Genomic DNA, 27461 nt, shown 5'->3' on the forward strand with positions numbered 1-27461 from the left:
TCTGACTTGGTGTTTTCTATATATCAAATGATAAGGATAAAATTACTTAAAAATAGTTTATATTTAAGCTAAACCCAACGTTCACAACCAAAAATAAAAGGAATACAGTTCACACTAGAAGTTAGAAGTATCCTAACAAAAAATCAAAGCTTCAATGGCCTTCAAATGCATAGATGATTGTGTAAACATCAAAAGCGACGCCGTTTGCGTTCGGACGGTGACCACTTACGCCAACCTCCACAAGTGGCCGATGGCAGAGGCGGAGTTTGTACGGTCAATCAGCGACGGCGGTAGCAAGCGTCGTACCACGGTGGTGGACAGCATATCTTGTAGGCAAATGTACCTTAGAAGCTACACTTTCACAACAAAAGAGAGTGAATACGACGGCAGTGGAGGTGGCGGCGGCGGCCGAGAATCCGGTGACCAGAGAAATGGAGGAGGGAGAAAGAAGGCGGCGAGGAGGAAGAGCAAAACGTCATCGTGTAGGAGGTTTGCTTTCAGGCTCGTATGGAAATGTTTCTCTTGTGCTTCTTCTACTAAGGTTAATATTGATCCGTGAAGCAAACTTGTCATTAGAGAGAATCGTAAAACAAAAATATATTTTGGAGACTTATCATTTGATGGGTCTTGTTAAAAATGAAATCTTGATGTTTGATCCACTCTAGACTATAGGATTTGTTCTACTTTAATTTCTTTAGGAATGTTAGCTTATCTAATAAAAGTTCCTCTTTATGGATTTGTATCAGCCTCCTGTAACATGTTTTTTACTTCCGTTTGGGTTAATTTCTCTAATCTAATACAAAGATTTGAAAAGATAATTTACCTGAAGTGGAGAAGAAACCGTGGTTAGACGTGGTCGTGATGAAAGAAAGAAACAACCCAATGGAACCGGACAAATACTGTTCGAAGACAAAATCCGAAAATGATTAAATATAATAAACCGTTTCTCAAACCAAACAAGAACATGAGAACTATGTAATACGTTTTTAACTTCTAAACTTACAAAATAATTGAAACACCAAGAGTGTTAAAACATCCGTAGACAAAAAGAACAAACAAATATCAGACAACTTCAATCTGCAAGAAAATACAAACTCAATAGGTAGGTGAAAGAGAGAAAGAGAAGAGGAAACTTTTCAGGTATTTGTATCATTACACAGATGAAAAATCGGTAGAAGAACAGCTCGAGCAGACAAAAAAACCTGATACTTTTGTTTCCTCTTGCTTCTGTTTCTGTTAGAAGAATCAGATCTTTGGCTTTTCTTGGCACTTCATTGCTCAAATCTCTCCACTATCTTCCCTCGGATTTCACCAGCTGCGAGAATACTCTACTCATGGAAACACCAGAGAGATCATTAATGCTCGATTCCTCGAATTGCCCCGCGTTTCCAGGAACGTTAACACTCGTGTCTCCCTGACTGAAATTGTTGATCTGTGGAGGTAACTCACCAATCATATTCGTGCTATTATCTTCTGGTTCACCATCGATCACAGCTTCTTGTAGCTGCAGAGCGTATTCAAGATTCCACAACACATCTCCCATAGATGGCCTATCGACTCCATAATCAGCCAAACATTTCTCACCTGTTTCCGCAAACTTCCTCAACGAATCAGGCCTGATGTTTCCTCGAAGCGACTGATCAATGATCTGATCTAATTGCCCTTTCTTCTGCCATTTCATTGCCCATTCCGCAAGATTCACCATCTCTCTCGGTAGCGTAGGGTCAATAACAGGTCTAGCACAGAGAACCTCGAAGAGAACGACTCCAAAGGAGTAAACATCGGATTTCTCAGTGAGCTGTTGCCTTCTGAAGTACTCAGGGTCAAGATACCCGAAACTTCCTTTCACAGCAGTACTCACATGAGTCTGATCAAGCTCTGGTCCGGTCTTAGACAGTCCAAAGTCTGCAACTTTAGCCATGAAGTTCTCATCAAGCAATATATTTGCGGATTTCACGTCTCTGTGGATTACTGGTTTCGAGTCACCAGTGTGAAGGTAATGCAACCCTCTAGCCGCACCAATGCAGATCTCAAGCCGTTGTTTCCAAGTCAAGCTAGGAAGACCTGAGCCGTAAAGATGACTCTTTACCGTTCCATTCTCCATATACTCGTAAATCAGTATCATCTCATTGTTCTCATCACAGTAACCGATCAGAGAAACCAAATGTCGGTGACGAAACTGAGACAACATCTCGATCTCTGTCCTGAACTCAGCAAGCCCTTGTTGAGACTTCGGGTTCCCTCTTTTGACAGCTACTTTCGTGCCATCGTTAAGCTCTCCTTTGTAGACTTTACCAAAACCGCCCACACCGATGTTACGGCTCTCGTCGAAGTTGTTCGTAGCTTCTTTAACCGCTGCAAAGGGAATACGGTAATTAGCATTGGTGGTTATACTAGTAAGCGTCATGCCACTTGCCACCGAAGTTCCAGTGATTGAAAACGGCATCCAAGTCTTTGAATGTCCGTCTTGGCTTCGTTTCCGCTTCTTACACAACACAAAGCAACTTCCCAAGAGGACTAAAGCAAGCAACGGACCAATGGTTGCACCTACAATCAACCCAACATTCTTCTGCTTAGTGCTCGAGCTACCACCAGGCACAAACGTCCCAGTACTTAGCTGCCCCTGAGAGTTATTCATCTTCATGATCTCCAATCCATTCACAATCGCGTTCGGATAATCAGTGTGAACAGTCGATGGACCGATGCTGACACGGATTTTATTAGTACCTTTCGGTGACTGCGTAACGAAGTCCATGTTGTATGCACCAGCGAGAGTGTTATCCACGTAAGTGCTGAGATCAACATCCATAACAGTGAGCATTGAGTCTACATAGAGATTGAAGTATAGCTGGTTGAGAGACAAGCTCACGATATCGCAGAAATGGAACCGGAGAAAGTACTGAAAACCCGGGTCAACCTCGAACTCCCACGTGACATTGAAGTTGCTAGTCGGATTCTCCGCGGAGTTCATCTCAGTGCAAGTACCGTAGACGGTTCTTGGCGCAGTATCCTCTGTTGCGTAGCCAGAAACATAGTTAACAGTTGCAATCTTAGACACTGTGGTAGCTAGATTCTTCTCGAGTAGAAAACCAGAGTCAGGCTGCCAAGTTCTTGTGAGAGTATCGTTGTTAGGCGCAACGAGAGGACCTCCCATGTTCACTCTATGAACTGTTTCGAGAGCTTGCATTGACAAGCTTTGCTGAAACGATCCTGAGCCTCCTGCAAATCTTGGAGCAGGAGAAGCAGTGATCAATGAGTCGGGAACGGAGATAACCTCAATGGCGTTCACAAACGCAAACGAATCACCAGAGGGAGTGAAAGTAAGAACGAGATCATCAGTGGCAATATTCAAAGAGTACTCTTTTACAACTCTCGAGCTCTTAACGGTGAAATCGCTCAAGAGCACATGACTCTGCGAGGAGACTGCGAATTTGGCTGAACCCATTTGGAAAGTTTGGTAATTGAATGGATTGAAATGGAGACGGATCCAGTGACGGCCACGAGCGACGGAGAATTTGTAGGAAGAGACTCCGGTGAAGACTCTCGCCGTCTGGTAAATGTCGGAACCGGTTTGACTCGCGAGGATCTCTTTAGGAGAGGTGAGTAAGTTGGAGGCGAGCTTATCGGACATGAAGACTCGACCCATAAGGGTCGAATTGGTGGGTGAGCCACAGTTGATTAAGTAATTATCCTGAGGTGTGAATCCATGGCAGATGCAAATCAAGCACGAGATCGTTGAAACCCAGATGAAAAATCCGAACTTTTCCACAACCATCTTGACCCAACAGAAAAAAACCTGGAAATTTGAAACAGATCGGAAGAAAGAATCAATCATATAGATTGGAAGAAGTGAGAGAGACTAGGGTTTCTCATATGAACTACAAACACAGCAGAGATCAAGCAAAGATGATAACTTTTAAGTAGAAGACAATAAAAATCACCTTTAAGTCAAGAGATTCAGGAGAAGTAACGGTCCCATGAAGGATCAGAGCTTAATGAATAGATCAAGAAACCGAAAACTCAGATTTTGAGTTTTGGGTTTTTAATAAAATATAATGAGAAACTGTACTCGTTAGAGAGATTGGGTTCCAGCAAAGAACAGACTGGTAACAGGAGGTTTTTGATTCTTTGTGAACTCTGTAAAAACATGAACTCAAGAGTATGTTTTTATTTCTTGAGTTAGGAGAGAAAGAGAAACAAGATGGAAGGAAAAAAATTATCAATCACGGCTACAGAGAATAATAAATTGAATTATCTCTTGAATGAGTTTTTTTAATGGCTAAAAAGGAAGAGAAATATGGAATTTCAAGAAAATGATTAGAAAACGTAAAATATTCGTCGCAACAAATATATGTCTACGAAAATAAAAGCTGTCCTTTTTTTTTGGTCAACAAAAAAAAGCTGTCTTTTTTATCATCGATAAAATTGTTTTAAATACACAGAAAATGTGGCCTAAAAAAATACACAGAAAAATATTTTAATATTTGGTTTAAAATGTTACGAATTTGTGTTTTTCATTTTTGTTTCAGGTGTCTATTGGTGGTGGTTTGCAGCAAAGTCAACTTTTCTGGGGAGTTTCTTGTAAATGTTTGAAATGTTATTTTAAATTTCCGACAATACTGATGAAGAAATCACTTGAATTCATGAAAGCTCTTTTCGGGCTGCGTTCACTTTTTAAATAGTAAATTAAATTCTCGTAGATCTACATATATTTTCCTTTATTGATTTCTTGTTCTGCTGGAATGTTGTTTCTTCTGAAAACAATTAAAAATCTTACTATGACCATGTGGTTTTTGACCCCAAAACAAAAAAAACCAAGTGGTTCTAATTACGTCTATAATCCTACTAAATATTTGATCTATCTATAGACTTCTCCAGTTCTATGTTTCAAACATTCCCCGAAATATAGAAGATTAGAGATATTTGTGTATTCATGGATATCTTTTCGGGCTTGCAACTTGCAAGATTTAAGAGAATGACAACATTAAGTTTAACCACTCCATTATACAACCATATGGAACATGACACATATATAATTATTAGTTGGAAATAATACGATCCCACTAATGCTCCTTGTGACATTATTCTTAAATATTTAAATATTACCTAACAAGACTCCGCAATTATATAGCCAAAAAAAAAAAAACAAGACACCACAACTAATATAATATTAATACTGTTCTAATGGCTGGCAAAAAATTGATTGATGTAATAGTGAAGTTTGGGAATGATATATTAATATGAATTATGAACGATTTGTAGGATTAAATAACGAAGATAGGTGGAAGCCCCTAGCATAATTGTTAGCCCACGTCTATGTAGAGAGCTTTTTATCATAGTCTTCTTCACATCTAAAAGCTGAAAGCTAATTGCAGAAGTTTCTGCTTTATACTTATAGGTTGGGGTATTTCCTGTTGTCAAAAAAATGGTGGGGTTTTTCTTTTTGTCGGTAGCTTGGATCTGATTTGATTAGGTTCTAAAAGGTTAGATAAATAGCAGAATAATAGAATATTAGAAAATTATTAATCAGATAATTTGAACTAAATAAAATTTAACCTGAATATTTTTAAAATGCTGAAAAATTATTTCTAGTATATTAATTATGTTTAATTATTCTAATTCTAATTTTAATATGTCAATGTTTAAACATGGCTACCAAGAAAGACTTTTTTATTTAACGTCGAAAAAATCTCTTAGACGCTAGGTGGAAGGTACCCACCACGACTTGGTTTTAGGTAGAGGTTCTATACATTTTTTCGATTTGTCGTCGTCTAGCTCCGATTTAAAAAAATCATGATACATTTAAAAAGATTGCCAATCAAGAAATTTTTTAATTATTTAAAAAAACAGTCTATAATATTAAATGCCTTTCAAATTTTTAATGAATTCTAAAAACAAAAACCAATAAAGTAATTAAAAGTTAAAAATAATAAAAATTAATCAAAAAACTAACTGCATCAACTTTTGGTGTTAGAAGTCGTCCGTCCGGCTATCCTCTAACGGTTATTTGACTACAGATTGTATGTAGTAGAATTACCTTTTTAAATTGAATGGTAAAAAGTTGAGATTTTGAATTTTATTTTTAGCATCAACTTGTTTTGTTTTGATTTATTGGTAATAGTTGTTTGATTATTAATCAACTTAACGTTGAAATTATATTAATCAAATGAGAAAAATACCAAAAAATACCTCACTTATTTTTTTTTTGGAAGATTCACCCACGAACTTTTTGCGTTGCTATAAAAACCCACAAACTAATTTTTTGAGACGAAAAAAAACCAACAGTTTTAAAAGTACCGTTTTCCCACCTCTCATTTAACTGTTGTTAACTGGGTTAACAGATCTGCTAAACATCGTTAACATTCCGTAACACGTGTTAAATTGTGTTTTATTAGTTCCACTGTTACCCCTTAAGAAAACCCCCAAATCGATTGTGAAAAAAAAACCTAGAACCCTAATTTTCGAAATGCCATTCACAAAGAGAGAAAACTTTGTTGGAAGCTTAAATTGAAGGAGAAACAGTGCGTATAGAGTGTATAGAAGACTGAGAAGAGCAATCGTGAAGATGAGGTATGTCTTATGAAACACGATTTTGATTTGGGGTTTTCGATTTGGGGTTTTTCGAAATGGGTTTTTGATTTGGGGTTTCGATATGGCTTAGGGTTTATTCGACTCGGAAAATCGATGGTAACTTGATTTCTTCTTAACGCAGTGACCATTTCCAAGTCGATATACACTATGGAGGAGAGGTTTCGATGAAGGACAATATTTTCAGATACAGTGGAGGTTTAGTGGAGGAATGCATTGTATTGGATCCAGATTACGTGACGTGGTCCATATTTGATGAATTCTGCGAAGAAAAAGGAGTACCTGGGTTAGTCGAACAAGTTTGGTACAAGCTGAAACACGAGGATGTAGCAAGAATCTGCGAAAAAAAAGATGCTGAGATTATGAAGATGTGCAGCGAAGCTATGACAACAGGTAAAATTGATGTCTACCTTGTTCAAGCAAAACCCGATGAAGCTCAACAAGAAGAATCTGATAGTGATGATTCTGATAATGGTGAACAGCAGGAGGAAAATGTTGTTGAGGATCAGGGTGAAGATCCATTAGAAGAAGAGGTTGGTATTGGTGATAGTAGATTCGAGTCTTTTTTTGAGGAAGTGCGCAATGAAGATACTGGGAATGGGAATGATATTGAGGCTGAAGCTTGTTCTGGGAATAACAATGATGGTGGTGCTCGTTCTGGGAATGGTTTTGATGATGATGCTCGTTCTGAGAATGGTAATGATGATGTGGAAGCAGAAGCAAATGGCAATGGTAATGAGGATGAAATAGATCTCGCACTTGGCGTGAGGCTCCAAGCATGAAGATGGAGCGGTTTTTCGCAGCCGCTAATGTCTTTGATGGAAAGATTTATGTAGCAGGAGGATGCTGAGCATCCTGATCCTGCTTTGGATACCGATGATGAATGTGATGCTTTCAACCGGCAAGAGAAGCAGATAACCATAAGCAAATTTTCAAAAGATAAGCCTCCTTATCTGTGGTTGAAGCAGACATTCTACAATGGAGATGAGTTCAAGGAACAGCTACTGAGGTATGTGTTGAAAACAAACTATGATGTGATCTTGCGTAAATGGGAGAAGAATAAACTTGCAGCTGTTTGTCGACATGAGAAATGTGGCTGGAGGATTTATTGCTCTTACGAGAAGTCTATGCACAAATGGATGGTGAAAAGCTATTATGATGTCCACCATCACACAAAGAATTCGAAAGCCAGGATGCTCAAACAAGGAGTTGTTGCAGGGTTATTCAAAGAGGAAGTTAGAAGAAGACCAGGGATTAAGTGGACTGATATAAAAGATGAGATCCAGATGAGGTATAATCTTTCAGTTTCGAAGTGGATATGCCAGAAAGCTAGGAGGATCGCTTTGAATTTTGTGATAGAAACTCAGAAGGAGCAGTTTGGAAAGCTTTGGGATTATGAGGCTGAGCTGCATCGGTCTAACGAGGGAGTGAAGACAGAGATTGTAACAATTCCTCACGCTGATGGTTCTCAAAGGTTTGACAAGTTTTACATTTGTTTTGAGCCGCTAAGGAGGACATGGAAATCTTGTTGTAGGCCTATTATTGGTCTTGATGGGGCCTTCTTGAAATGGGAATTAAAAGGTGAGATTTTAGCAGCTGTAGGAAGGGATGCCGATAACCGGATTTACCCTATAGCTTGGGCAATAGTCAGGGTAGAGGATAATGTTTCATGGGGATGGTTTGTTGAGAAGTTGAAGGAAGATTTGGATTTGGGTTTAGGTAATGGCTTTACCATCATCTCATACAAGCAAAAAGGACTCATAAATGCTGTTACAGATGTGCTTCCAAACGCTGAGCACAGACATTGTGCTAGACACATCTTTGCAAATTGGAAGAAGGTGTATGGGCAATACGAGTATGAAGCGTTTTTCTGGTCTATTGCATACAGTGGGTGTTTGGAAGATCATCGTTACAACATGGAGGCTTTGAAGAAACATGATCCAATTGCATATGAAGACTTGATGAAAACCGAACCAAAGTCTTGGTGTAGAGCTTACTTTGGGAGTGATGCAGCTTGTGAGGATGTCAGCAACAACTTATCAGAAAGTTTTAATAGAACGATCAAAGACTCAAGGAAGATGCCTCTTATTAACATGCTGGAAGATATTAGGAGGCAAACAATGAAGCGTATTTCTAGGAGGATAGAGAAGACAAGCAAGTGTATCACAAAGTTTGCACCATACGCTATGGAAACTTTTGAGGCAAACCGCAAGTTGAGTAAGCTGTGTTCAGTGATTAAAAGTGGTGAGAATCTATTTGAGGTTGTTGAGGGTGTAGGTAGCTACACAGTGAACATTGCACACAGGCATTGTGCTTGTAACCAATGGAACATCACGGGAATACCATGTCCTCATGCTATTTATGTGCTGACTGAAAACAACCGTGACCCAGAAGAGTAAGTGTATTCTAAATTGTTTTAATGCCTTGTACTTCCATTGTTTTAATGCCTTTTTATGAGCTAACTCTCTTGTATTTTGTTTCAGTTACGTGGCTGAGTATTTCCTGACTAGCAAATGGCAAGCCACTTATGTTCACAACATTGCACCTGTAAATGGAGAGAGGCTGTGGGAGAGGACTGGGAAAGAACCTGTCACCATTCCAGATAAAAGAAAACCAAGAGGTCGTCCGAAGAAGTTTGCAAGGACGAAAGAGCCACATGAGTCATCGTCGAATCCCAATAAAGTCACCAGAGATGGAAGAACCGTGACTTGCTCTAATTGCCACAGGCCTGGTCATAATAAAGGAACTTGTACTTCAGGCGCTGTGGAGAAAGCTCCACCATGGAAACGTGGAAGACCACGAAAGTTTCAGGTAAGTTTCTCATTGTGCTTGTGTGTTTGATGATGTTTAGTGTCTGCTTGTTGATGATTATTGTTTGCATTGTTGATGTTTATTGTGTGCTTGTGGTGATATAATGATGATCCATGGAGCATACAAAATGCACCTAAGAGATACAAGGCAGCTCAAAGCCAATCTACACCAACAGTTGATACAAGCCAACCAACACCAACTGATGTACCTGCAACTGCTCCACCACGAGTTTCTACTGAAAGAGGTCGTGGTCGTCCCCGTGGCAGTCGTGGCAGGGGTCGTGGTAGGGGCCGTGGAACGGAAGCAGTTGCTCCAAGAGAACCAGTGTGCTTCATGTCGCCTTTTACTAACAAAGTCTTTGATCTGTGGCGACCAGGAAACCCTTAGAATCATGCTTTAGGATCTATTTTACTTGCTTTGTAATGGTTGATGAACTTATCAGGATGTATTTTGCTTCCTTGTTCTGGTTTTATTAACTTACCAGATGGATCTTTGTTTGGTTTTACAAACATATCGGTTGTATTTTGGTGAATTTTCTGTTGACTTTATGAAGGTTGAACTTCTTTCATTGTTAACAATGTTATGAATGGCTTGTTTTCCTGATTATGATTGTTATCAAACAACTTTGAGTGCTTTGTTTTACTTCCCAAATTGTGATTAAGTAATTCAAAAGGAGAATGGAAAAGATAATTTATGATAGAAGTTCTCAACAAACACCAAATGAAATGGCTATTACAATCGACTCTAAACCAAGAACCAAACATCACAAACATACTACAAACTACTTTTTGATCGCAAGAAACATTCCTACCACAATAATGAAACCATCCCATGAGATAATAATGAATTGCCGCATCATCTTCTCTCTCTCTTTTGAGACCATGATTTCATACTCAAGCTTTTTCTTCTCTTCTTCGATCCTTGAATCCGAAGTTGCAGCTGTTGTTGTCTCACTCATGGCTTGGTTGGTAAGTGCTTTCACAGATTCCTTAAGCAACTTGATTTCTTCTTTGTTATGACGAATCTCATCCCGTGCCTCTAGTAAGCTCATCTTCTGCCAGCCGTAAGGCTTTTCTTCATCAGCCCAAGCAACAAATCCATGTGCATCACATTTAAAAAATCTTCTACCTGGATTTTCATTCGTCCATGCCTTCAGCATTGTTGTCGACCTCCCACACTTACAGACAGGACCACCTCGACTCAGCTTGTTGCTCGAAACCGACCCAGAACTCTGACTTTTCTCCATTTCTTTCAAGTAGTTTAGGAAGAGAATAGAAAATTAGGGTTTGTTCTTCCCCAAATCGATTTAGTCGAATTTAAGCAGTTCTTAAAGGGTAAAAAAGGAATTCGTTACTTATAATTAAGCACGTGTTACGGAATGTTAACGATGTTTAGCAGATCTGTTAACCCAGTTAACAGAAGTTAAATGAGAGGTGGGAAAACGGCACTTTTAAAACTGTAGGTTTTTTTTCGTTTCAAAATATTAGTTTGTGGGTTTTTATAGCAACGCAAAAAGTTCGTGGGTGAATCTTCCAAAAAAAAAATAAGTGAGGTATTTTTTGGTATTTTTCCCTTAATCAAATTGTGAATGATTATAATACAAAGGAATCCAAAAGAACATTACAATAGTGAAATGCATAAAAAAAACTACACGACCATTGAAATGAATTCATCAATTTATCAAAATTCAAACATTCAGTTACAATAAATTACAACAAGAACAACCCTCTGAACTAGGAAATGTAATCGACTCAAACCCCATAAATTCCCAAAAATCACGCGCTCGAGAACTCTATACGGCTCTATTAATCAACGTCAAAAAAGTCAAAATCCTTAAATTCTGATAGGTTGAGAATGCCGATGAGAAGGAAGCCGAGAAGCAAGGGTAAGAAGGCTCGTGTGTGGGAGAAGAAGCAACAGAAAAGTGGCTAAAGAGAAAAGAGTTCGAGTCTGAAGAAAACCTCTAGCTGAGAAAGAGTGTTCGACTTATAATTAAATAATCTTAAATGATGTCCTTTTATCTTAGGTTAATAGATTCCCTAATATTTAGGGTTTTCTTATCTTAATGAATCGTATTATCCCTTATCTTAATCTCTATCGTCTTCCTTCTTCACTCTGCTTCACTCTTTCGTACTCGTCTCTGCTTCTCCTCTTCACAATTCACCATTTCAATTCGTCTCGCCAATGTCGTCCTCGGAGATAATTACGAAACCTTCGCTTAAGCCACCGTTGGAATCGACACCGATTCTCTCACTTCCCGATGATTTACTGGTGAGTTGCCTCGCACGCGTTCCCGTAATGTATCACCTGACTAGTACCTCCTTAGTTTGCAAGAGGTTTCAATCTCTCCTTACTTCACCGGAGCTTTTCGAGGCTCGATCTCTCTTAGGCCTCACTGAAACTTGTCTCTTTGTATGCTTTCGTTTCTCTCCTGACAATAAGCCTCGCTGGTTCACTCTCTTCCCGAATTCAACTGGGTATGTTTTCGCTCCGGTCCCAACTCTCAATTTTCCTCAATCTCCATGTGAAGAACAAGTGGTTGTAGTTGATTCTGCAATCTACGCCATTGGAGGACCCATCAACGATGCACCTTCCTCCACCGTCTCGGTTTTAGACCGTGGATCTCGCACTTGGCGTGAGGCTCCAAGCATGAAGATGGAGCGGTTTTTCGCAGCCGCTAATGTCTTTGATGGAAAGATTTATGTAGCAGGAGGATGCGAGAGCGAAGACTGTGATGATTCCTCGAATTGGATGGAGGTTTTTGATCCAAAAACCAAGACTTGGGAGTTTGTGTCGAGTCCTTTAGCTGATAGATGTGGGATTAGGATTCGCAAAAGCGTTGTGATTGATGGAGAAATCATCATGTTTGGGTATAAAGGTGTGACATTTAAGCCTAAGGAAGATAAATGGGAAGAGATGGGATCAACTCATTATTTGAATTTAGGAGGGATAATGATGTCTTGTTGCGTGATTGATAACGTGGTATATAGGTTTCAGAGGTCAGAGAGAATCGTATGGTATGATTCTGAGAAAAGATACTGGAAAGATGTCAAGGGTTTGGAAAGTCTCCCTAAGTTTGACATTTATGCTCTTGCTAGATTGGTGGATTTCGGTGGGAAGGTGGTGGTTTTGTGGGAAAAGCCTTTGCCTTGTAGTGGTGATAAGGTGTTGAAAGTGATTTGTTGTGCCGTGATTTCGCTTGAGAGACGTATGTCACGTATCAATGAGATTTGGGGTAATGTTGAGTGGCTTGATGGTTTGCTTACAGTTCCTGCGTCTTGTGGATTTTCTTGTGCTGTTGCTGCTGAGTTCTGACTTGAAAACGTAGTGAATCATCTTGAGTGATGCAGGTTGAAGAATTTGGTGAGTTTGCATCGGTGCTGAGAATGTAGGAGATGAAAGTATTTTGCGTGGTTTATAAAGAATTGTAACAAGATGCACAGTTTGAAGAGTATTTGGTATTGTAGTAAACAAAACTCTTTGTTTCTTATTCCCTGAAATCTGCAAAGGCTTTTGCTTGCTTCTTACAATTTAGAATATCTCTGAGTACACTTAGCCTTGAGACGTATGTATGCTCGTTGTTTTGACATTGCTTTTGGTTAATATAGTGTCTGGATGACAAACTCGGTTTTTTAAGTAATATTTTTTTGGTTTCTACCAAAGCATTATTTACCAGTGTATACATGTCTCAAGATTGGTCCAAAATAATTGGCTCTGTTTTTAGTCACTCAATGAAGAATTTGTGGGAAAATTTGAGCCTTTTTTTTATTATTATTATAACTAACTTTCGTATCATTTATAAGCCTTTTCATTTTTGTTATGTTGTTAACCAGTTTAAAATTTAATAATGCTAAGAGTGTTCTTTTTCTTTAGCCCATGTAATTTTAAATTTTGATAGTGTATCTGTTGTAAAAAGTTTTTTTTTTGGTCTAAATGTTAAGATTTATACCAATTTTCTGAATTTTACACTGTACATGCTGAAAAACTTATTACAACAAGCAAATAGAAAAGCTAAAAGGTGGGAGCAATAAAACTGAAATAAAGGGAAGATGAGTTAACGTCCGAGACAGGGAAAGAGAGAAGCCTGTCACGGATGAGCCGGTCGAGCGCGGAGGAGAAGTCAGCCGGAGAGGAGTACACCGACCTGAAGATCCGTGAGTTGCGCTCTTTCCAAATTGAATACACCAACGCCTGCAAAATGACTTTAACAAGAGTGGCGTGAGTACGGTTGTTGACGTAGAGGTGATTGGTGATCCACGAAAGCAGAGCGGAGATCCAATGGAGGGTTAACCCTGATAGGATCGACGAAGTGCTTCCAGACTGTAGCCGAGAACTGACAGTCAAAGAAGAGATGTCCATGTGATTCATTACCCCGAGAGCAGAGAACACACACAGCACTAACATTCAACCCCCATTGCCTGAGTCTATCCTTAGTCAGCAGTCTTGCAAGGAACGCCAACCAAGTAATGAAAGACCACCGAGGAACATTTTCCTTAAACCAAATAACACGATGCCAAGGAACAACTGGATAATGATGCCGAATCTGCTCCCAAGTCGCCTTAGAGGAGAACCGAGGCGCGAAGAGACCTGCAGAATTACGCTAGGGAAAGCAATCACTCCCCCGCGAGACAGTAAGATGAGAGATTGTAGAGATGGCCATCTGAAGTAAGTCAGTTTCTTCCGATCTAGCAGCCGGCAAATTCCACTCGCCATTTCTGGTGGCGTGGATAACTCGGGCTTCCAGACGAATCTGTAGCTCCCGTGGACCTCTCTCCCCGATAAAATGTATGAGGGGCCCCAGATCCGTCCAAGTATCAAAGCAAATAGATGCTGTCTCATCATCGTCTACATTACATCTCAGGAAACCCGCAAGTCTGGTCTTCAGCTGAAGCATGCTCCGAACAGCACGAGAGAAACGGCTAGAATCTTCTGTAAGCCAAAAGTTTTTACTGCCGAAGACATGCGTATTAAGCCACGCGACCCATAAAGAACCCGCATTAGAGAACATATTCCATATTTGCTTCAGTCTGAAAACCAACTCAAAGTCCTCAAGACGCCGGATATCCAATCCTTCTTCCGACTTGGGCTTACACACATCGGCCCAAGCAACTCGAGCACCGGGAGAAGAAGATGCCTTATTTTTCCACAAAAACGCAGCACACAACGAGTCAATCTTAGCATAAAAGGTCCTAGGCAAGACAAATACCGAGTTCCAGAAATTTACCATGCCTTAAATAACCAAGGAGATTAGTCTTATCTTTCCCACGAAGGAAAGAAACTTTGAAGTCCAAGAGTGAAACTTACTTGTGATCCTCTCTATGAATGGTTGGAGAGTGGCCATACTAATCCTGCGGGGATTTAGGGGAAGACCCAAATAGCGAGTGGGGAATTCACCCTGCTGAAAACCCGAAATGCCAGCCAAAACAGCTCTCTGTATATCATCATAGCCTCCAAAAAATATTTCCGATTTGCTCGCATTCATGTCAAGACCACTGATCCTCTTGAATTCACGCATGACATCCTTAAGGCCAGAAATAGAGTGCCGAGAACCATCACAGAAGACAAGGAGGTCATCAGCAAACAACAAGTGCGTGAGCCTCGGATTCGCGCATTGTGGGTGCAAACGCATCCCATCCTGATATATCCACCTTTCTGTCTAAAAGCTTTGTGAGACACTCCATCACCATAATGAATAGATAAGGCAAAATTGAGTCCCTTTGACGAAGACCCTTCATACCAGAGGAGAAACCGGCAAGCTCCCCGTTTACCGCAATAGAAAACCGAGGTGAAAAGATGCACTCCTTAACCCAGGTAATAAATATCGGAGGAAACTCTTGAGCCTGCAGAAGTTTAATCACAAAATCCCAACAAATAGTGTCAAACGCATTCCTGATGTAAAAAGTTGAATGTAAAAGAGATGAATTTTAGACGAAGTTAAGAGAAAATCACTTGTCTGCGTGTTTCTTTTATTAAAATTATGAATGAATATCACAAACCCTTAGATCTTATATTATATAAGCGTCAAAAGTTGGTTGTAGTAAGAAACCTAAAATAAATTTTCATTTTCCTAATAAGAATGTGTCATGCCTCCATATATCCTCAAACCTAATCTTAGTCCACTTATAAAGTTTTTTGGGCGTCGAGTCCAACTAATTTGTGCGGTCTACGGCGGGTCTATACTAATTTTAATAAGGATCTCTTAAAATTACTTAGTTTTTTTTTTTATCACTTTCACAACAATAGTTGATAAGATTATCCATCAAAACAATGTTTCTGATTTGTATAAGTATAATAAAGACTTTGGAGTTGTATCTTGAGTTAATTATGTTCTCATCTTTTGTAAAAGGCTAGAAGTCATTGATTATGATTATGTGATGTATTTTTTTATGAGATATTAAAGTTATATTGAGTTAAAAAAAACTATTTATTTATAAATAATCCATAAACCTAAATCCTAATCTCTAAATTCTTAATCCTAATCCTTAAACTTTAAATCCTAATTAAGATAAAAAATTAAAATCTAAACCTAATCCATAAACCCCCAAACCCCCTCCCCCCCTCCCAAAAAATATAAACATATATATTTTATAAAGAGATAATTGGAAAATTAAGACAAAAAATGGAGAACCTTGTCCCCTTAGTACTTTTTGGAAAAAATTGTCCTCTTAATACTTATGCTAATTATAATCCTCTTTTACCCCTTAAAAATGAATTATTGATATTAATTTATTGTTTTAACTATTATTAATTAAGATACTCAATTTGATTAAAAAACAAAAACAAAAACAACTTAAAAAGAAATAAAAGACCCCGACACATTCTTGTTCTCATCGTCTTCTCCATCATCGACTTCTTCTCAATATTACCCATGCAAATCAAAGCTTCTCCCTTGTATTTCTGAAAGCGCAGTAATTCCTGAAATTTTCGTTCAAGTCTGTATCCAATTATCTGCTTCTTCAATCTATTCAGCTGATTTTGGTTATTAGGGTTTGAAAACCCCAAATTATATCTGGGTAATTGCTCTATTTTTTATGCAGCCTAAAAATTACCGGCGATAAGAAGAGAGATCTCTACCAGATAAGCCTACGAAGCCACACATAGCTCCGTCTCCATAGCTCTCAGGTTTAGAGTAGTCTCCATTCGCTGTGAATCATCGGGTTTAGAGTATTGTTGCGGAAGACTACGACTTCAAAAACCCAATTCTTATTATTAAGAATCGATCTCCATATACCACAGATAACATAGATATGCACCATAATTGAATAACCAGAACAGAAACACAGAAAACTGTAATTAGGGTGGAAATCTTGTGAAAATGCCGTCAAAGAGAAGAAGAAAAGAAAAAAATTCTTCAAAAATATGTTAAAAACGTGAAAAACAGAAAAGGAAAATAAAATATTTTCAAATATTTAATTTTTGTTGGATAACACCTGATCCTAGATTTTTTCAGATTTTATTAACCGTTTAGTAGAATACGGATTCTATATTCACTAGAATGAAGACAAATAAGTAGAAGTCTAATTCTAGAAAACATAGAATACATAACGATTTCTAGAATGCATATTCTAGAATGTGTAGAATATATTACGAATTCTATATAACGTATTTCTACACGATGTTATAGAAAACAAAACCAATAGTAGAATATGTATTCTATACTCGGTGGATCTTATACCATATACTAAAAATCAAATTCTGTAAAACTCTAGAAATGTAGAAAACGTTTTCTAGAACATATTAATAAATATATTTTAAATATATATTTCCTTAAACGATATTTTAGAATAATATTCTTTCCTTTTTTGGAATTTACAAAATTTAAATATATATATAAATATTTATTTCGAAATATAAAAAATATTTAATAAGGTTATTTTTGTCCAAAATTGCCAAAACTCAAAAAAAAATACTAAGGGGACAAAGCTCTCTATTTTTTGTCCTATATTTCCAATTTTCCCTTTTATAAAAGACTTGTTTGAGTATTTTAATCTTTCAGTTTTAATTTTGTATTTCTGTTGATATTTACTAATACGCAGTATATTTTATTGGTTAAAATAAGAAAAAGTGAATAAAAGAGTTCATCTCTAAGAGTGAACCCAATAATTTTTTTCATATTTCTTTTTAATGTGAAAATCATTTTTAGTTTTGTTATTAATTTATTTTTTTACACAATTTTTTCGTTCATTTATTAACTTCATATATGTAAATTATATTTCAAATAAGTATCATTATTTTCAATGTTGAGTTCTATAATATGGTTTACACCTGGATTGAAGGTTTACATTTATTATATAACATAATCATGTAATTATATTTCAGATAAATATCATTATTTTCAGTATTGAATTCTACAATATGATTTAAGATTTCTTTGTTTGTTACACTTTAGGATTTAACTTTTGAGGTTTACATTTATCTATATAACAAAATAATATATTATGAAATGAATCATATGTTTGATAGAAACGAATAATATATTATGTATTAAAAAAGTTTCTCTTCAACCGTGTACTTTTACTATTTTATTTCGGAGGAAAACCAAAATTAAACTCGAAAGAGCTAAAAAAAAGTATGCTGATATGTCATTGATTGGATATATTTTTCTGCAAAAGAAAATGGTCTTCTACTCTTCTTAATCACCGCCGTCTATCTCGTCACCGCCACTACGTCAGCCAAATAAGAGGGGAAAACGTCCGACCAACTTTTCCTTTCTTTTCTTCATGGACCACCTTTGAAAATTGAAACATTATTTAATCATTTGCTTAAGTTAACAGAGTTTTATGGCCACTAAACTAGTTATTACTTTATACATGTTTATTTGTTTATTTGTTTGTTAAGAGATTTTTGAGTTTTTTTTTTCTTTTTAGTCAAGGTCATTTTTTTTTTGTTTTGTAAATGTAACTAAAGTCAAGGTCATTTTACTTACATTTACAACGTCAGTTTTTCTTGAGTAATTGAAACATAAATGAGTCAATATTGGTCGAAACGTACTGTTGAAAAGTAAGTGGGCAATTTATTTTGAACTTCAACTATTGTTAAATTCTAAAACCAAAATTAAAACTATTGATAGAAGGACGAAGACTTACTATAACAGGGAAGAAAACATTTCTTTCAATATTAGTATAGGGAGGATTACTACACTAACCTTAGAAAGTATCTATATTACTGGTTCGACGCACTTTTATTTTTTTTACAAAACTAACCTAGCATACCCAAAACACCCTTTTGGCCTTTGTTGAAAAAAACCTTATTACGAAAATACCATTACTTTTTTAATGCCACGTAGGCAGATTCTGGCGCTAAAAATTTCATAAGTCTACCCAGCTTTGTGGTAGACTTATGAAATTTTGGTCAACGCAGAAATTTTGTTGGTAGAGTTATTAGGGCGATGGTAGATTTATTCAAGAGTTGGTAGAGTTTTTAAATGTTGGTAGACTTTTCTTGGTAGAGTTTTGACGATGAAAGGTAGATTTATTATGTTTCCGTAGATTTGTTGTTATGAATGGTAGACTTGTCAAAAGTTTTGGTAGACTTGTTAACAAAAACGTTGACTTTCTCGCATAGTTGACTTTTTCGGTAGATTTATTGACAATGAAGTAGATTTATTTTCTGAGTTGGTAGACTTATTTCCTTTAGCGGTAGATTTATGTGAAAAAAGTAGTCAATACGTGCGGTAGACTTATCTGTTTCATGGTAGAGTTATATATAATTGGTAGAGTTTTCTCTTTTGTGGTAGATTTGTTTGACTTGTGGTAGATTTAATTCAGTTAAAATTCATTCCGGTTAGTGGTAGACTATATGTTACATGAGATAGACTTAAAAACTGTTGGTAGATTTATTTGTTTTGTGGTAGACTTATATTTTTAAAAAATTTCATTCTGATTTGTGGTAGATTAATAGTGACATGAAGTAGACTTACAAGATGTTGGTAGATTTGTTTGTATGTTTGGTAGAGTTTATGTAATCTGGTAGACTTATCTTCCGTATGGTAGACTTGTTGAAATAACAATGTGGTAGATTAATTAAGTTTGGTATTTACAGAGTTAACCTTGATCTGGTAGACATATGACATGCTTATGGTAGACTTGTTTATATGGTAGAGTTATTTGTCATGGTTGTGGTAGACTTAGTATTTAATATTTGGCAGACATTTGACTTTATGGAGTAAAATTACTTTTTTGTCCAAAAGAATTGTTCTATCTACAAAAAAACCTACTGTTTGGTGGACTTATGGTTTCAGTGTTGTACGTCTTGCAATTTTCTTCCATATGGTAGACTTATGGTAACGGTAACCATAAACCGTTACCAACGAACCGTCGCATATGGTAGACTTATGCATTTTCCAACGAACAGTCGCATCGATTTCGAGAACTTCTATTGACTCGAGTCGCTTCGATTTCGAGAACTTCTATTGACTCGAGTCGCTTCGAGTTCTCGTGTGAGTTCTCTATAAATTCCCTAAACCTAGATGATTCATTTCCCATCCCTCTAAACCCTATGGCGAATCTCGAGTCGCTTCCTTCTGATCTTTTGTACGAGATATTGTTGAAAATATCTTCAAACTCGTATGCGGATCTTTGTCTTGCAAAAGTTTCGTCCAAAACACTTAACAACATCTCAAACGAAGCGGGTTTTCTTAGGAATGTTGATTTAATCAACATTATGTTGCCGTGGAGGTGGGATGTTCACGGAAGGGTCGGTGCATTCTTCAGACGGTGCTTGGCGGCAGGAAATCCGTCCGCACAATTGCGAAGAGGTTTATCGCTGATTTTCTTCGAACATAACCTCCAAGCAGGGTGTGATCTCATTCGAATGGCATCAGACAACGGATTTCTCATGGGTAAGTACTGCCACACTATGTTACATCTAACCATGGATGGCACATCAGAGGTATTCAACTCTGTCAAAGCTCTCTCCCGGGAAGATGCAAAGCAAATGAGATTGGCAATGGAAAAGATCTTCATGCCTGCGTTCAATTTCCAGAAGCCCGAGGAACTGGTGGAAATGGTTTTCGAGGCTTATAAAAAGTCTTTAACTACAAGGATTTGTGGTTGTCTCAAAGTACCAGACATGCAATGGATGGGAGATGAATACCTGCTAGAGACGTATGGGGATCAACTTTATGAATCCTGCTTCTGGAAATTGGAGTGTGCCAATTTCTGGTGGGTAGTACCGTTGTTTGCTATGGATTGGCCACGTTGATTGCATCAGTAGTCGTCAAAAAGACTTCTGTTTAGTTAAGTAGATTTGTTTTTATTATGAAGTAGACTTATGAAGTTATGTTGTGTTATTTATGTTGTGTTAAGTAGATTTATGTGCTATTCATTTCGAAAGCTATTAATTATAACAAATCTACCAAAAATAATAATAAGTCTACCATTCGTTCGACTGAAATTGGGGACATGACAAGTCTTTTACAACAAATCTACCAACAATATAATATAAGTCTACCATTCGTTCGACTGAAATTGAGAACATGACAAGTCTTTTACAACAAATCTACCAACAATAAAATATAAGTCTACCATTCGACTTAATATAAATCTACTAAACATAAGGAAACGGACTTGTACTGGTTTTGCACCTGCTTAAATGTACTGTACTTTAGTTGGTAGAGCTATAAACATTACAAGTACATATGTTTTATTAATGGTAGACTTAGTAACCTATATGGTAGATTTGTTTGTAAATTGTTAGATTCAATATCAATGTGGTAGACTTAGTTATCGGGCAGTGCGATTTTACTTTTTTGCCCTGTATGTATTGTCTAAAGTACGGAACAAAACCAGAGTCCATCTTCAACCTCTAGGTTTCGCCGTCGAGCTGTTAAACTTGGGATAACTCTTGATTTTTTCCTTCTACTTCGATCTTCTGCCTCTTATCCACTTTTATATTCATGGATCAAGTTGTTTTGGTTTGTGGTAACTGGGTTTTAAAGAACACGAGGTGGGTCTTCATCGTAGATCAGTCCAGGAGATGTAGTTTTATAGGGATAGACTGCAAAACGTCATTTGCCGATTTGGTTGAAATCGCATATGAAGATTTTGGGTTGGATCAACATCTTTATGAGCTTCAGTTCAGCTATATGTTGTCGTCTGAAGTCCGGCGGAAATTACCTCTGGATACACCTCCTGTGTTTGTTGGTAATTCAAGACAGCTGCAGAGTTTTTTGCATCAATTCCAGAACGAAAACGAAACGGTTCGTTTATGTGTTGAGATCAAAGAAAAAGTTCAGAAGGGAGTTGTTGATGAAGACGAAGATCGAGATGCATGTCCTAGTCTAGTCCCTGAAGAACAAGTGCGCCAAGATCGTCCGCAAGAAGGTGTCGAAGTTGGACAAGACGAAGAAATGCATGTTGAAGAAGAGGATTTGTCAACCAGATTTGATGGATGTGAAGATCCTGATGGTGCAAGTTCCGATGACGAAGAGTACGGAAGACGTGAGAAACGTCCAGATGGTGAAAGTTCAGATGAGGAGGAGTCGCTAAATCTACCACCGAAGAAAAGGGGACCGACTACAATTCCCGACTTTCAAAGTCTAGAGCTTTCATCTTAGACTTAGCCGTTGGCCAGCGTTATGAAACAAAAGAGGACTTCGAGATGCGACTCAAAATTCTTTCCATTGCTCACAAATTCGACTACAATGTCGATCATTCGAGTAAGAAATTGCTAACTGTTAAGTGTTGGGTAGATGGTTGCAAATGGAGGGTTCGCGCTTCAACTGTTGGGAGCAGCAAATGTTTTTGGGTTAAAACTTATACTCGAGAACACACGTGTTCTGTGACTGTGCGATCACAACGCACCCGCCATGCAACCCATGAGGTTCTAGGCCGTCTATATAAGGACTTCGTCGGCGGTGTTGGCCCAAAAGTCTTACCAAATCACGTCGCCGAAGCTCTGACCAAACGATATAGTATAAAGGTATGTGGTAGAGTTATATTATTCTTTGGTAGAGTTATTATCTCTTTGAGTAGACTTTTATTATTTTGGTAGAGTTACTCGCTCAATTGGTAGACTATTTATTTTTTGGTAGAGTTATTAGCTCAATTGGTAGACTTTTTTTAATTTTTGGTAGAGTTATTAGCTCATTTGGTAGACTTATATAATTTATTTGGTAGACTTATATACTTTATTTGGTAGAGTTATTATCTACCATGGTAGAGTTATAATTTTTGTTCTCATTATAAGGTTGACTATTTCGTAGACGTCACTATATTAAGTATGCTCGAGAACTAGTATCAGGGACGTCTGAAAGTGGTTATGAAGATCTGCCTTCATACTTATATATGATTCGGCGAGCAAATCCGGGTACACTAATCAAGCTAGAAGTTGATGAGGAAGATAGATTCAAATTTATGTTCCTCTCATTTGGCGCAAGCATACAGGGGTTTCCCTTCATGAGGAAAGTGGTAGTGGTCGACGGTACGTTTTTACATAGAAAATACAAAGGTACCCTACTACTCGCCACCACGCAAGATGGAAACTTCAACATTTTTCCCGTAGCCTTTGCTGTTGTTGATACTGAGAACGATGAGTCTTGGGAATGGTTTTTTACACAACTACACCGTGTTATTCCTGATGATGAAGGACTTGCCATTATTTCTGATAGGCATAAATCCATAGGAAATGCTATAGGGAAGGTTTATCCTCTTGCTAGTCGGGGTATTTGTACATATCATCTCCATAAGAACATTATGGTGAAATTCAGAGGTGCTGAAACATTCAAGCTTGTTAAGAAGGCTGCCACTGCTTATAGACTTCTCGAGTTCAATGCCCTTTTTGCTCAGATTCAAGAGGCAAATCCTGCACTGCATGCATACTTGGTGAAGGCAGATATTTGTATGTGGAGTCGTGTACACTTCCAAGGTGATAGGTACAATTTCACCACTAGCAACATAGCAGAGTCATTAAACAAGGTGCTGTCTGCTGCAAGAGGTAAGCCTATCGTACGACTAGTGGATGATATAAGGAGTCTCCTGACCAGGTGGTTTGCTAAAAGACGTGTGAATGCCAATAACATGGCTACCACTCTAACAACGAGCGTTGAAAAGTTGCTGGAGGTAGTCACTACTTTACCTTGTAGACTTTCTATTATTTGGTAGACTTGTATCTGCTATTAAGTAGACTTTCTATTATTTGGTAGACTTGTATCTGCTATTAGGTAGACTTTCTTTTATTTGGTAGACTTGGCACACTTATCTCTGCTATTTAGTAGACTTTCAATTATTTGGTAGAGTTATTACTTCTATGTGGTAGACTTATATAACTTCTGAATAATTCCTTGCCGACAGGCTAGAGTTGAAGATGCTAAACTCTTACCTGTGCAAGAGATTGATCAGCATCGTGCAGAGGTTTTAGGCACAACATCTGCACATGTTGTCAATTTAACGGAGAAAAAATGTACTTGTCGACGGTTTGATTTGGATAAAATTCCTTGCGTACATGCCATAGCCGCCGCCGATAGGAGGAAGTTGTCGCCGATCTCTCTTTGCCATCATTACTACCACACTAGTTCCTTGCAACAAGCGTATGCTGTTAGTGTGATGCCAAGAGACGTAGCACTCCCTGTGCCAGATGAAGTAGCAACCAAAATTTGTCTCCCGCCTGATGTTCGCAACCGACCCGGCAGGCCAAAGAAAATTCGGATTAAGGGTGCGTTCGAGGCCGCCATGGCGAGTAAACGTCCTCGGAAGATCCCCAAATGTGGTAACTGTGGCCAAGGCGGACATAATCGCCTAACTTGTCGAGCTTAGTTGACAAATCGAAAACCTTGTATTTGTACTATTATAGACTGCAATAATCCGCTTGAAAACCTTGTTTTATGTACTTGTAAATCTGGAACTTGTTTTACCTAAACTCTACTATTTTACAATAATAAATCTACCAATCATGCTATAAATCTACCAATACTGCAATAAATCTACCAATCATGTTATAAATCTACCATTCATGGAATAAATCTACCAGTCATGTTATAAATCTACCAATATTGCAGTAGATCGGCCAGTCATGTTATAAATGTGAGAAGATGATGAAATAAATCTACCAATCATGTTATAAATCTACAAAGCAGGTTCCTTTTACAGCCATGGCGATTCGCTTTAAATTCCAAAACACAAGCAACGTCTAAATTCCAAAAGACCACCAAAGAGGCTGGCTATGAGTAATAAATCGGCCAAAATACAACATCCGATACCAAAAGTCTACCAATTAGTTTGGATCTGAGTATTAAATCTACCAAAAAACGATCTCAGATCCCAAAGGTCTACCAAACGAAGATCTCAGTTAGCGGAGTCTGTCTGTAAACCGTACTTGTCATCAAATAAACTTCGAGGGTTAGGATCAGACATCCGGGATTCTTCTGCTTCATGTACCTCATCAAAAATCTCAGCTGCGTATTTCATACGAATGAGAGGCATGTTGCTATCTTTCAGCTGGTCCCATTTATGGCACAAAGCCAAACACTCGATGGTCTTCAAAGTAAAGACGCCACAATCACCTGATAACAAGTACCCGTTAATTAGTTAAAAGTCTACCAAATAAAAATACCAAATCTACAGAGCTGCATTGCACCTGTCTGTCTGTTTAGTGCCGCTGTTTTATACATGTAGATATGAAACTGCCCCTCCTTCATACCCTTCTTGAGCTCCGGTGGTGCCATATGTTTCAACAACAGCGGAATCATCCTCGCGTAGGGCTTCACAGACTCCTCCACCTCGCCTTTTCTGTATAAATCTGGAATGCAATCAAACACTCGGATCTTTTTTTTGGGAATGTTGACCTCAACGGCTACCCAATGTTCGTTGTTCACGTTGTGGGCGATATACACGAAATCAACATCTGTTCCCCATTTCTTGTGTGTAGGCAAGTAATGGTCGTAGTGACCGTTGGCAACGTCCAAATAACCATCACTGAATAGCCAACTCTTCTCGTTTGGTAGAAATTTGTTTCGATAGTCTCCACACCAAACTCGACAAAAGATAGGATCAAGGAAAGCAACTCTTCCCCCTTTGTAAGGAGATGGATACCGCATAGACCGTTGCCGGAATATGTCTAATCCTTTTACGATATGCTGCATTAGGTAATGAAACAAATTTATATAAGTCTACCAACCAGCTTTACAACCAAATTTATATAAGTCTACCAAACATAAAAGATACAAGTCTACCAAACATACTGACAAAATCTACCATTTGTTACTACATAATAGAATACAAGTCTACCAAACATAATGACTAAATCTACCATTTGTTACTACAAGTCTACCAAAGTAATTCTATCATTAAGTTTCCAAAGTCTACCAAACAATTTCCAATGTCTACCAAACCTTTTGATACTAAGATCGGGTGACTGATACGACCACACACCTGATCATGCAACCACCCATACTCCTTTCTAGGCCAGCTTTCTTTAGGGGTCATTAGTGTCAGGTAAAATTCTCCTCCTGCATATGGACACTCCAACTGTTTTTCCCTGAAAAATGACATAGACATACCAGACTCCGAAGTAAGTCTACCAACATACCTAATAAAGTCTACTATATAAAACAAATAGGTCTACCAAATCAAACAAGTAAGTCTACTATGGAAATTTAAAACTGACTTACGCTTCAAAAAGCTACGTAGCGGGTTAGATTATCCAGTATTCGACTGTCCACCGCTTCAAAAGGATCATACCTCCCAGGAGGGGGACCTGCTGGGTCCATGATGCGTCTCACCACTGAGTTACCAAGGTAGGGTGAAACCTGGGTCGGTGCAAGGCTGCGTCCCCTTTTTTCCTGCTCAGCAGGTGGATTTTTTGCATGTTCCACCAGCTTTTCTAAGCGTTTCTTCATAGCTTCAATCGCTGAGTCGTCTTCGTCTTGCAGGGAAGGGATTTGTACTCGTCTAGACTGTAGTGGGCGTGAAACGTGGCTTATATTGATTATCTGGCTTTCTTCGTTTTTGTCTTTTAAATCAGCTTTTGACTTTGTGCCTGATTTATTCTTCTCTTTAGGATCAGCAGGTTCTTTTTTCACTTTGGTTACAGTCTTTCCTCTCGACGCTGGGGTTCTAACAACTCTTGCAACAGGAAAACCTGGCTCTGATGTTTCCTGCATCTCCATCATCCACGACTGCTTGGCATGTATAGTAATTTCACATCAGTCAAACCAAATAATAACATAACTAAATCTACCTAAAAATCTACCGAATTAATTATAAATCTACCTAACATAAATATCACTGCCAAAAATCTACCACATAAAGTTAGTCTTGTATTCCAAGAAAACATTAAAAGTCTACTATGCAGGAAAAGTTTTAAAAAAATCATCAATACAAGTCTACCAAAGTAAAAAAGTATTTCGTACAAATCTACCATAAAGGAAAGGAAAACGATCTGTTTAAACATAGTTGAATGTTGTCTCCATGACATTAGAAGAGAGACTTGCGTACCGGATCCTTTTCCACAGCTCCCGTTCCCGTTCCTGCTCCACCTCCCGTTGACGTTCCTGCTACTGGCGCTGCTGCTGGAGGAGATGCCTTTGCTCTAGGGGTTTTCGGTGAGGTTTTGGATTCTGCATCACCGGCATTATCATCATTGTTACCATGGTCGTTGTCAACATTGTTCCCAGAATTCGCCATGGCCTCCTCTTTCTCCTCATGTTTATCCTCGATAACGGCAATCCTCTTATCCAGGTGGTCTATACGAATTACAGCACTGCTGACATTGTTGTTTAGCAATGCTACCGTCGTTGATAAACCATTGATTGCCATGAGGATCTCATTCGTCCTATCCTCCTTCTCCACAGCGGGCTCTTTCTTCTTGCTCTTGTTCTCTCTTTGCTTCTCTCTCTCCTGCTCCTCTCTTTCCTTCTCTCTTTCCTTCTCCTTTCTTTCTTTTCTTTCCTTTCTTTCCCTTTTCTCCTTTCTCTTTTCTTCAATTGCATCCTTTAGTAGCTTCACCGGCGAGTTAAAATCATCATCTTCTTCCTCATCCTCCTTCTTACGTTTCTTTTTCTCCTTCTCTTCTTTCCTTGCCTCTCTTTCCCTTCTCCTTTTGCTTCTCGGAGTATGTGCAGGCGC

The 27461-nt window shown here is 38.1% G+C and overlaps 7 protein-coding genes across 7 annotated transcripts; 3 read left to right on the plus strand and 4 right to left on the minus strand.

Moving 5' to 3' along the window:
- Window positions 1-80: 80 nt before the first annotated feature.
- LOC18014081 lies at window positions 81-559 on the plus strand. The gene has a single exon (XM_006418859.2). The coding sequence runs from the start codon at window positions 155-157 to the stop codon at window positions 557-559; it is 405 nt and encodes a 134-aa protein (XP_006418922.1). The 5' UTR covers window positions 81-154.
- A 356-nt stretch (window positions 560-915) lies between these two features.
- Window positions 916-4289, minus strand: LOC18014083 (receptor-like protein kinase HERK 1). The gene is made up of 2 exons (XM_006418860.2): window positions 3942-4289; window positions 916-3796 (listed from the first exon to the last, which is right to left on the minus strand). The coding sequence occupies exon 2, from the start codon at window positions 3773-3775 to the stop codon at window positions 1292-1294; it is 2484 nt and encodes an 827-aa protein (XP_006418923.1). The 5' UTR covers window positions 3776-3796; window positions 3942-4289; the 3' UTR covers window positions 916-1291.
- A 5891-nt stretch (window positions 4290-10180) lies between these two features.
- Window positions 10181-10645, minus strand: LOC112084462 (uncharacterized protein At4g04775-like). The gene has a single exon (XM_024153599.1). It carries the CDS (start codon window positions 10643-10645, stop codon window positions 10181-10183), a length of 465 nt encoding a protein of 154 aa, XP_024009367.1.
- An 856-nt stretch (window positions 10646-11501) lies between these two features.
- LOC18014084 (F-box/kelch-repeat protein At5g49000) lies at window positions 11502-13035 on the plus strand. Its single transcript, XM_006418861.2, has one exon. It carries the CDS (start codon window positions 11584-11586, stop codon window positions 12712-12714), a length of 1131 nt encoding a protein of 376 aa, XP_006418924.1. The 5' UTR covers window positions 11502-11583; the 3' UTR covers window positions 12715-13035.
- A 9650-nt stretch (window positions 13036-22685) lies between these two features.
- Window positions 22686-24152, plus strand: LOC112084463. The gene is made up of 2 exons (XM_024153600.1): window positions 22686-23459; window positions 23691-24152. The coding sequence occupies exons 1-2, from the start codon at window positions 22686-22688 to the stop codon at window positions 24150-24152; spliced, it is 1236 nt and encodes a 411-aa protein (XP_024009368.1).
- Window positions 24153-24556: 404 nt separating this feature from the next.
- Window positions 24557-25432, minus strand: LOC112084464. Its single transcript, XM_024153601.1, has 2 exons — window positions 24973-25432; window positions 24557-24898 (listed from the first exon to the last, which is right to left on the minus strand). Exons 1-2 carry the CDS (start codon window positions 25430-25432, stop codon window positions 24681-24683), a joined length of 678 nt encoding a protein of 225 aa, XP_024009369.1. The 3' UTR covers window positions 24557-24680.
- A 576-nt stretch (window positions 25433-26008) lies between these two features.
- LOC18014085 lies at window positions 26009-27187 on the minus strand. The gene is made up of 2 exons (XM_024153602.1): window positions 26832-27187; window positions 26009-26512 (listed from the first exon to the last, which is right to left on the minus strand). The coding sequence occupies exons 1-2, from the start codon at window positions 27150-27152 to the stop codon at window positions 26009-26011; spliced, it is 825 nt and encodes a 274-aa protein (XP_024009370.1). The 5' UTR covers window positions 27153-27187.
- Between the last annotated feature and the right edge of the window lie 274 nt (window positions 27188-27461).

This window comes from Eutrema salsugineum, unplaced genomic scaffold (assembly GCF_000478725.1).
Source record: "Eutrema salsugineum unplaced genomic scaffold, Eutsalg1_0 scaffold_4, whole genome shotgun sequence".
Lineage (NCBI taxonomy): Eukaryota > Viridiplantae > Streptophyta > Magnoliopsida > Brassicales > Brassicaceae > Eutrema > Eutrema salsugineum.

What these genes read in the sequence shown, in the direction of transcription:
- LOC18014083 (XM_006418860.2), bottom strand. Translation starts at nt 3,775, where the DNA reads ATGGTTGTGGAAAAGTTCGGATTTTTCATCTGGGTTTCAACGATCTCG.
- LOC112084462 (XM_024153599.1), bottom strand. Translation starts at nt 10,645, where the DNA reads ATGGAGAAAAGTCAGAGTTCTGGGTCGGTTTCGAGCAACAAGCTGAGT.
- LOC18014084 (XM_006418861.2), top strand. Translation starts at nt 11,584, where the DNA reads ATGTCGTCCTCGGAGATAATTACGAAACCTTCGCTTAAGCCACCGTTG.
- LOC18014081 (XM_006418859.2), top strand. Translation starts at nt 155, where the DNA reads ATGGCCTTCAAATGCATAGATGATTGTGTAAACATCAAAAGCGACGCC.
- LOC18014085 (XM_024153602.1), bottom strand. Translation starts at nt 27,152, where the DNA reads ATGGCAATCAATGGTTTATCAACGACGGTAGCATTGCTAAACAACAAT. An exon ending in GAGCTGTGGAAAAGGATCCG is followed by an intron (nt 26,513 to 26,831) that starts GTACGCAAGTCT and finishes CATGCCAAGCAG; the next exon opens with TCGTGGATGATGGAGATGCA.
- LOC112084463 (XM_024153600.1), top strand. Translation starts at nt 22,686, where the DNA reads ATGATTCGGCGAGCAAATCCGGGTACACTAATCAAGCTAGAAGTTGAT. An exon ending in GCGTTGAAAAGTTGCTGGAG is followed by an intron (nt 23,460 to 23,690) that starts GTAGTCACTACT and finishes CCTTGCCGACAG; the next exon opens with GCTAGAGTTGAAGATGCTAA.
- LOC112084464 (XM_024153601.1), bottom strand. Translation starts at nt 25,432, where the DNA reads ATGCGGTATCCATCTCCTTACAAAGGGGGAAGAGTTGCTTTCCTTGAT. An exon ending in GGCACTAAACAGACAGACAG is followed by an intron (nt 24,899 to 24,972) that starts GTGCAATGCAGC and finishes ACTTGTTATCAG; the next exon opens with GTGATTGTGGCGTCTTTACT.